This window comes from Chelon labrosus (genome assembly GCF_963514085.1).
Source record: "Chelon labrosus genome assembly, chromosome: 7".
Lineage (NCBI taxonomy): Eukaryota > Metazoa > Chordata > Actinopteri > Mugiliformes > Mugilidae > Chelon > Chelon labrosus.
In genome coordinates, this window is record NC_140343.1 from 5,942,874 (window position 1) to 5,953,094 (window position 10,221).

The following is a 10,221-nucleotide window of genomic DNA, read 5'->3' on the forward strand; positions in this document are numbered from 1 at the left end:
GGTGAATGTGAGCTAGTGACTATCATCTTCTGGTCTAGTGTCCACAGATCTCAATCAAATGTTATAGACAAGAAATCAAGGTGAATTGGTTTGTATATTTGATCACAATCTGAGCTGGTCTACAGCACTGAGCTATGTAAATTACAAGTTGAGATTTAAACTCACATTTGACAAAGGAGAGGTGAAAAGTAGAAAAGTGTAGCCTTGAAACATATAGGATACCATATTAGAGCTGTTCTTACAATTTCCAAAGTCTAATGTACAATCGAAGTATCAAGTCTGATAATTCAATGCAACAAATCCACAAATAAAGTTCCAGAAAAGTTTCACTTCCTTAAATGTGTGCGGACACTTTAATTGTTGGATGGAAGCAAAAACCAGTTTGCATTTACATGGAATCAAAACACCAATGAGAGTAAACAAAACCACAGCAAGCCATGATAAATATGATAGCCTCTTGATAGTGCAAATATTTAATACTTGGATGTCATTGTTTTTTTTTTTTATTTTGTGTACTACCTCGGAAACTTGGGAGAGAGTAGATAGGCGTTATTGTTTTTCGAAGCTAGCTGGACGGCCTCAAACATACATACAGAGCTGCAGGGTGTTGTGATCACATGTCAGATCACCGTTTCTTGGTCTTTCTGCTTGGTGGTTTGGTTTGAGCTGTGGTTTTCTTTGGAGAAGCTGGCTGTGTCGCTGGTGGTGGGGAAAGCGACGGCGTTTTCTCTAACTCTGAAACACAAGCAGAGAAAAACATGTGCCACTTCTATTCTATAATGGTCCATAGTATTACTGACTTTTTGCACTAGATAAAAGTTAATGCGGGCGGCACAGTGTTGTCCTCCCGCCGTCCAAAGACATGCTCGTTAGGTTCATTAGTGATTCTAAATTGACCGTAGGTGTGAGATAGGCTGGAAAACCTGTCCAGGGTGTCCAATGACAGCTGGGTTAGGCCCCCCCCTCCCGTGACCCTCCAGAGGATAAGCAGTTAAAGAAAATGGATGAGTGGATAAAAGTTAATGCAGTTAGCTGCTTAGTTGCCGTACCTTCATCACTTTTAGGCTCCAAATTGGATCGTTCCGGCAGTTGTCTCTCCAGGTCACGAATCTTCTCCAGCGCTGCCTGCAGGTCTTCCTCAGCTTTAAAGGCTCGCTGCTCGGCAATCCTTACTCGTACCTCAGAATCGCTGCAGGACAACAGACGAGAAATTTGGCTTTGCACATGCACAAGTCCAATTTCTGAGCAAACAAGATTTCCATAAACACATATGTTTATTTCCATGCCACTGTTCTGATGGGACTTTACCAAATACAGTCCACTGAAGTATGTAAAAATATATTTTAACATGCTTGTTCTAATTATTAGGTGTTAGTGGACCAGGGCGGCTTCCCAGTTCTGATTGTGAATAAAAACGATCACTGTGACAGATAGCAGATGATGTATATATATATATGTATAAAAAGACAAAAAAAGTATTTAGGGCAATATTACAAAACTGTTATTGTTTGACAGGATAATACCAAGGTGAACTTACTGCAGTTCTTGCTGCAGTAATCCTACTGTAGTCAGATCATTAAAAGCTTTCTGAGATTCTTCTGTCGCTGGAGACACAACCAGCTCACCAGTCTGATAGACAGACAGACAGATGGTTAAAGGGACAGACAGTAAATTACAGGACTGACACCGATACTGAAAAGTGCCTAATTTAGCAGCCTGACCCCGTTGACGTGGACAGTGCTCTCTCCCAGCTTCCTTTGTGTGATATTTCCATCATAGTTTATCAGCTGCAACACAGGACTCTCACAAACTGCTGGCTCCCCCTGCAGGACGAGAACAGCACTGCTCAGCTTTAGTTAATCAGGTGAAGGTGAAGAAAGCCGTGCTCCTTTTACGAAACTCATTCTACAAGAGTGTATTTAATTCGGATCTGACGGACTGCAGGTGCAGCATAAAGTTTTTAATCACAAAATGTTTTACAGCGACACATCAAAGTCAAATTTATTTCAGACAAGTTCAGAACTGTAGACTTCACAGACACTACACTTATACTTGACAAACCTCTTTTTGTGTTTCATGACCTTCAGCAGAGTTCTGTGAAGAAATAAGTGTATACACAGAATCATCATAATTGCCAGACAATAATATGAATTTACTGGTTAAACTGGTTAAAATGCAGCAAATATTACTATAATACTTGTTCTTCAGCAAGAATAAACAGAAATCACACAATGCCTGATGTGACAATAAAACTTAACTATGTACATTTATTTGTTAACTTTATCCTCTAGTTAAGGGATATGGCATCTTACAACAGGAACTTCTTTACCAGTAATTGCCTCTCACTTCATTCGATCTTTCACTGGCTAGAAACACTTAATTCATAATTTGGATGTCTGCATATTCTTGTACAGTATGTCCAGTAAAAACAAAGTCTTAATTTATCTCTGCTGTGGTGACTAACCTCTCTCGATCCTTCTTTAACCTCATCTATGATCTCTTTCACCTGTTTGTCATTGTCTGTTGTAGGCCCTGCTGCAGCCTCCTCAGTCACCTGTAAACACACACACACAAATAAACAGGCATCATTAAAATCAGAAACACATCTACTTTTGATCCTGACAAAACGAAACGATTCTTTATCTCAAACATTGTGTTGAGTTGCTGACTCTCTCTCTCTCTCAGGATGCCAGCTCTAGTTCACTGTAGTATCAGATTTGATAACAAGTATAATACATGTGTGTATTGGAAATTAATCCTCACTGGAGTCTCCCTGCTGTCTGCTGGACAGTCTAGGACATCACTGCTGGAAGTGACCTGCTGGACAGGCATGTCTACAGGGCCACCAGGAACTTCTGATAGAAGTAATAGAGAGGTCTCCACCCATTCAACGCACTCCCTCTGAGAAAGGGATAAAAGGTTTGTAATTTAGAAACATTTCAACAGCACGGATCTTATATTACCAGTGATTCTATATACTTTCATATTTTAAATCAATGTCAAATCGTTATTTACCTGCAGCTTTCTGCACTCGTTCATCTCATTTTCACCCACTGCGTCTTGTGGATTGATGGAAATCTGCTCCTCCAGAATCAAGCTGCATGAGCTAAATGAAAACCAGACATTTTATGATGGCTCAGGTTTATTAAGAATGACACTGAGATGTGACAGTGAACCAGAATACACACAAACAGGACATCGCCTAAGTGGAATAAAGCTAGTTCAACTAAATGAGCTTTCTCTACTGTGACAAGTCAAAAAGTCCACTACGAAATGGTGTATTGCTCTCTGCAGTAAAAATCAGTGCGGCATTTGTGGAAGTTAACTTATCTTACTACACACTACTGTTACTTATAACATGCATATCAATAGGCAACACCGCCTGGTACCTGACGATATAGCTGGAAAGATAGTCCAGTTTCTTAGCCAGCATCTTGGCGTCCTCATCCAGAGTCTGTTGTGAGATGTTTCTAATGAAGTGTTGTTCTATTTTGTGATTCTGATCCTCGCTATTGTCGGGTAACATGAGGAGCAACAGATCCAACATCCAGCGAGTCTGAGCCATGTGAATAGAACCGACCTGGAGGGAAAGGAAACTCTAAAACTCAAGACACCACCATGTTTCTCTGCGGCAAAAATCTTTGAAAAACTAAAAATGTACTTAAATGACAGTTTTGAAAACTTTTCAAAACGCATAAACCCTCGCTTGACACTATTACTGAAGGTGGTCGATACTTACTTCCTCACAAAGTCTCTGGTTCTCACCCTCAGTGAATTTGGACAGGCTCGTTATGCAGTCATTCAATTTGTCAAACACATTTTCTGTCTCACTGCTGTTGAACAAACACACACAACAGAACATTTATAAAACTACAGAAAAATATGTGAATCTCTGAATGTAGGTGCATGCAATTTCAGTGTAAGGTGCATCTCTTTGTTATCTGCTAATTTATAAAAAAATGACATCTAAAGCATTTAGAATTAGTTGATAAAACCGAGGGTCTTGGTTCAGGATTTTCCAAAACTTAAAGTCTTAAGACAGAATGCATTAATGACCAAAATGTCTGTGATTACAGGTGAAAAATCTACTATCAAATATTTGTTGAGTTCCCAACAAAAGGTTTCTCTATTGTCTGATCATACCAAATGTTTACAAAATCAATTACAAAGTGTAGGTAAATGAGGCATTTCTCATTCATTAAATCCACTAAGACAAGGATTTGTTTTTAAATTGAAACTTAATATCACTGAATGAAAAACTTACTATATGTCAGGCTTGTTTTTGTCGTCTTTGTTCTCTGGATGTGCGATGGAGACGTGCTCTAAAATGTCTTCAGTCAAACTCTGCCAGTCATGTAGTGCTTTCTCCAGCTTCAGCCAATCAGAGCCAGGTGTCATTTCTCGTTGTGTAATCATTGCACCAATTTTGGACACCCAGGGCTCCATCAACCAGAGCAGTGACATGATCTGTCTGTGCATCCCTGAAACAGAATGGGTGGAATCAAGTTCAGCAATTTAGTTCATCCTTATTTTAAGGGCAATCTATCAGAGTAAGTTCCCAAAGAGCAAGAGACAGGGATTCAGTGAATACAGTTGGTGGCGTATCAGCTCTCACCGCTCTCTCCACTGACTCTTGTGTCCAGCTGTTTAAGGAGCTCAGATAGGACCCCCTCCAGCTCTCTGAGGGCCTGCTGGCCTACAGGGGGTTCTTCGGTAGGAGAGGGATGTCTTCTGAACAGCAGAAGGCTCATATCCAGCCATCGTTCGTGGATATTGCCAAGTTTGTCCAGAGTCTGCTGGCAGCAAAGCTGTTTTTCACCTTGGTATTCTTCACTGAGCAGTGCCAATATCTGCAGAACACAGAGAAAAACTTCAGGGCAATAAAATGAAAACCTGCCGCCTAAATGTAATCATACCCTCTAGATTTTTGGAACGATTTATAAAATTGCCAAAAATATTGCCAAAATTGTAACTATCTTATGAGACATAAAGTGAAAGGACTTATTCGCTGAGTGCCATCTAAAACCTGAGCAGAGCACTTTCCATATTTAATTTGTTTGCAGTTAAAAAAAGAAAGATTTTCAAACAGATGACAGCGGTGATCCACGGCAGACAGACGACAGCGCGGCAATGCAATTATGAGAGATGAGATAGATGAAGGTGATGATGTGATACGATCAAAACAGAGGGATGAGACAGATCTAATAATACATGATGACGAAGAGATTAATGTAGGAAGACTTCAAACGGATGATACATTAGATAGATAACATGACTGGAGTGAGGAAAACACAAATAACAAACACAATTAAACACACTGTCTTACTTTTGTCCACTGCCTCAAATCAGCATGAATCTTTTGCACTGATGCTTTGTCGTATTTTGGACACCTTGAAAATAGCATCATTCATCAACAGAAAATTACAAGTTTTCCTTTACTGACTGTGATAGTGTTATTGGTCTTTTAGCTTTCCTTACTTATTCTGTGCAGTGCAGAATGAAAGCCATTTGGAGATGCCTTGCTTAATGCCACTGATTTGTTCACACTGAGCATGCTCACTCTCCTTCAGCTGGGACATGAACGCAGTCAACTCCTCTTTCCAGTAGTCAGAAAGCTCCGTTATGAGATTAAAGTCTTCTGTATCCTACAAAAGAAGACTCACTGTCATTGCCGTGGAGTCCAACTGAACCAAAGAGTGATTTGATTCTGTGGCATCAAGTGTTAAGATGTAGGAGCAGCATTTTTACCTTTGAAGTGAGGAAAAGCAAGCAGTGTTCTGCTGTCTTAAACCAGCTTTGCTCACAGACATGGAGCCGATTAACCAGCTGCAGGTTCTTCACACTGATCACCTATAAATATATTAAAGCTTGTTGATCCTCCAATTCAGTCTGAGTCATTTTTAACTGTGGTTTTGATTCCACGACTAAAAATGTTTTTACTATTGCTACTGTTTATTCAGCGTAAAAACTGCATGGAGTCTCGCACACCTTTAGGGCAAGGCGGAAGGTGAGCTGGCTCCAGCAGTCTCTGTCCTCAGTCATCTGAAGCAGCTGAGCCTCAAGGCGAGTCCTCTGCAGCTCATAGAGCTCATGGTAACCCTGGACCACACTGACAAGAGCGCATAGATCGTTTGAGAGGTTTTGAACTGTTGCACTGCGTGCGTACTGAAGCTTCACTTAATCCCTAATGCCAAGAGAAAATGGTGGGAAAGAACTTCTTCCTTTTGAAGATCAATGAGACTCTGGAACTAAAAAAGGAATCCACTGAATGCATTACAAGGTGTCTGCCAAGTACTGTATAGACGTCACACATCCTTCTACATCTTTGGTAAAGGTGCAAATATACTACTAATCTATCACTCATTTTGACCTGATACTGTACTTTATAATTCTATTAAACTTTGTAATGTATCGGCTTAATGACTGAACTGTTAGTCAGACTGACTCTGAGTTGGTGTAAGTCTGCTTGAGGGCCTCAGTCAGCTGCCGGTGAGCGCACTCCGCCTGCTGGGAAACAAAGGCATCGTGGTTTCTGATTTTGGACAGTTCCCTGTGAAGAGAACACACACAAACCTGTTTCAGATTCTCACATTTCTAAAGCGTGCTTTTATTTACATTTCTTGTACTTATTATTTTCTCTTAAAACAAAATCGGTCCATCAACATGTCCCCGTACGACCTACGTACGTGCTAAGCTGCTGGATGGATGACTTGATGCGGTTAATTTCCTCCGTGAGGCGGCGATCCAGAGCTCGCTGCGCCACTGTCTCAGTGTGTAAAGCCTTGAGACGGCGTGGGATCCGATCCAGCAGGGACTGGTAGCGCTGTCTGGATAAATTTAACACATGAGCTGCTCAAACAAATACCCCCTGAAGTGTAATATGGGCCTTGTAAAGGTCATGAAACTCCGCTAACAATCGGTGAAGCTTTACCACTTACATGTGGGTGCTATTTCAATGAGTTGGCTGCTGACCTGAGCTTAGCAAGCAGTTGTCCTCTCTCTGCGCAGCCCACGCTGACCTGCCTGATCAGTTCATGGAAAACGATGTTGTAGATGTTCTGCTCAACCTTCACCAGCTCAAGGAGACCCTCCAGCTGCAGGACAAGTCAGTTTCATTCATGAACAGTTTGGTAGTCTTACTACAGGAAATGCTCCCCGTGGATCGTATTTTTGTCAGAGCAAATAAAAGATTCTTCATCATATTTTATAAATTGAGTGTGCAGTTATTTCCAAACACGCTGGTTTATTTTTCCTGACTATTTTTCTGTTTTCAGGATCACCACTGGTATGTTCATTTTTTAATTTAAAATCTGTGCCACTGCATATGATTCCCTGTACATGAATAGCGCTCAGAACATCCTGATGTAGTGTCTCTTTGACTGTCTGCTTACTTCGGAGAGCTCAGTAAGTTCCTCTTTCTGCTGATCCACTCCGGCCTCCTCTAGCATGTCATCCATCATCCTCATCAGCTGGACCACTTCCTTCCTGCCACTGGGCCTCCTGGACAAAGAAGACACACATAAGTCTCTGTTGCTACACATTTAAGGACTCCCTTGCCGACGTTCACATCTTATCTTATGGATGCTTTGCCTATCTAATTAAGAATCTGCAACATCATTAATTCAGTCAACAAAATCTCCCATGGCAGACTAGCCCACTAGGGCTACCCTGTCAGTTAGATTAATTTCTATACTTGGACTCACAGTGAGGGGAGGACTCGTAGCTTCTGTTCATCATCCTTCAGCTGCACTGTGAATGCACTGACAAAGAGAAACAACAGGGGAGGCGGCAGAAAAACTAAGCTCCACTTTGGCAAGCGTTACCACAATGCACAGTTAACGTGTATAGAGTGGACTGAATGTAATGAGGTGGACTCACTCCTCGTAGAACTCAAGGCTATGGATCCCTTTGTTTTTCACAATGTGATATTCGTCTGGGATCAACTTTTCTGAGATACTCAAGATCTGAAAGACAGAGCGTGATTATCACCTCACACCTTTGAAGGTGAATCATATTACTTTACATCTAATATATTGATATTGTGCATATTTCAAACATTTGAGCAAGCCTCCAAGTTACTGTTTTACTATTAGACTTATAATCAATAAAACATGGAAGTTAATAACAGGCACATTCTTGTGCACTCTTTATACATAAGGGTTACAAGGCCAGAAAGTCAGTTGGAGGACCTCACCTGTGTGTCGCCATTCTTATCAGTCAGTGGTGGAAGGGGCATTGTCTTCTTCTGGGATACCGCATCACAAAGGAATGAAATATCCCTGTATGGTCACCATCCATTAATAAAAAAAAAAGATGTTAATTATTATCCTTAGAGTTCATCTGCTGACTGCAGAAAGACAAATTCTGTCGCCCTGATTACAGATTAATTCTCAGATTGAAAGAACAGAATTTTAAAACATGTTTAAAACATTTTTGACAAATCCAAATCACTACTTTGGCTCCAAGTGAGTTATAAATATGTCTAGATAAGAAAACAACATATACTTATGCTTGCAAATAATGACTAAACACCACTCTCCAGTCCAAGCTGCACATTCACAGAGACTTCACAGTTGCAATAACATACTTCATGTGGCAGCATATGTCTCACTGACCTCCCAGCTCCAGTCAGGGACGTCGGCTGCTCCAGGAAGTATTTGTATTTCTTGCGTCCAAGTGGATGATGCCAGACTGCATCTGGTCGTCTGATTCCACAGCTCTGTTTGTATACAAGGTGAACGTAAGAAACTGATCACAACAGCCATACAGGAAGGCAAATGATCAAGGTTTATGATCTGTTTTTCAAAGTTAACCAGTCTGATGTTTTTAGAAGATTTTAGAATAATTCATAAGAATTAGATTTTAAAAGCCCCATGTGACACATATCAGTCAATGGAGTTTTATAGTTTTATGTAGAATGTAGAAGGATTACATATCAGTCACCCCAATATAGTGGATTGGGGGTAAAGTGCATCCTCAGAAAGACACTGGACACAAAATTTCTCCTGGTGTGTGCATATGGGAAAAATGTAAGTCATCCTGAAGAAACTTAAAGGTACATGTCAAACAATGTAATGTACTGTCGTGTAGATGGGGTTGAAGGTACCTCACAGTGCCGACTGTGTGCATTCTTCCCCAGCGTGCTCTTGTTGCAGACGGTGGAGGTGAGGCTAACCAGAAGCTCATGTGGGATGATCTGGTGTTTGACAGGGGGAGGCGGCGTCTTCCTGCTCTCCGTTGGGACAGGAATAGTCACTTCTGCCACTGAGAAAAATAAATTAAAACTTGAACAAACCAGCAGGATGCATAACTTTATAACCTTGATATAATGGGATGCTGTTTTTCTTGTATAATGCACAAGGACTGAGATAATGCAACCCTTTTTTATGTGGTTTATCACAACCTTTGGAAAATATATTTCTTCTATACTATATTATTATCATGTATATATTTAATCCAGAAAGATAAAAGAGGCATTAAGGAAAATGAAAAGCATTTAAATACCCCAGATAACTTGTGAGGTTTCTCAAACTTTGGCACACAAAGTTATATTTATTAGTGATATTTCTACTGAACTATAATTTGGAGAAAAGCAAGAAGGGATAACACAACTGACTATTTAAAAAAGTAAATGGTGACTTGTATTTATCTTCGAGAGAAGGAGTGAGTTTTGTTTTGTTTGTTTATCTTTAGCCCCATTAGCACTGCTATGCTAAGCTAGCTTCTTAACGTCACCTCTGCCGTCCAGCACCATCTCCGGCCTCGATATACTCGGCGCCGAACTGGCTCTAGTGGACGCAGACATCCTGGACTCCCGGCGAGGGCGTTACACTGAAGTTCTGAGGAAGAAAATCGCCAACTCTGATAAAGTCATTGGGGCGAGAGGCTCATTTTAGCTGTCAAAACGTCTCCCCCACTCGCTGGGCTTCAACTTCCTGGTTGCGTTGCTATGGAAACGCGTGGACGCTCACGTTTGATCGTTTTACGAGACAAATGGTGCCGTTTGTTTTGTGATTTATCCTTAATTTAGGAACAATATAGACAAAAACTCTTTTTTAATTTTGAAATAATACTATTACTAGAAGAAGAGTCTACCTATAAAATTATATCTAGTCATGCGTTATAGTGAAAACAAACGGAAATCACGTTCAGTTTACTTTGGCTTTTTAATCGGCCAAATGAAAATATTAGCTTTATTTTTTATTATTTTTTTTAATGTAT

The 10,221-nt window shown here is 40.5% G+C and overlaps 1 protein-coding gene across 1 annotated transcript; it reads right to left on the bottom strand.

The window, feature by feature from the left end:
* Window positions 1-9,915, bottom strand: axdnd1 (axonemal dynein light chain domain containing 1). Its single transcript, XM_084548474.1, has 26 exons — window positions 9,736-9,915; window positions 9,107-9,264; window positions 8,616-8,719; window positions 8,195-8,279; window positions 7,879-7,964; window positions 7,704-7,760; window positions 7,392-7,500; window positions 6,973-7,094; window positions 6,687-6,827; window positions 6,446-6,550; window positions 5,989-6,109; window positions 5,749-5,850; window positions 5,479-5,645; window positions 5,327-5,390; window positions 4,616-4,850; window positions 4,265-4,481; window positions 3,740-3,833; window positions 3,390-3,580; window positions 3,016-3,106; window positions 2,764-2,901; window positions 2,465-2,554; window positions 2,062-2,094; window positions 1,722-1,823; window positions 1,538-1,629; window positions 1,050-1,189; window positions 1-735 (listed from the first exon to the last, which is right to left on the bottom strand). Exons 1-26 carry the CDS (start codon window positions 9,803-9,805, stop codon window positions 626-628), a joined length of 3,024 nt encoding a protein of 1,007 aa, XP_084404600.1. The 5' UTR covers window positions 9,806-9,915; the 3' UTR covers window positions 1-625.
* Window positions 9,916-10,221: the final 306 nt, after the last annotated feature.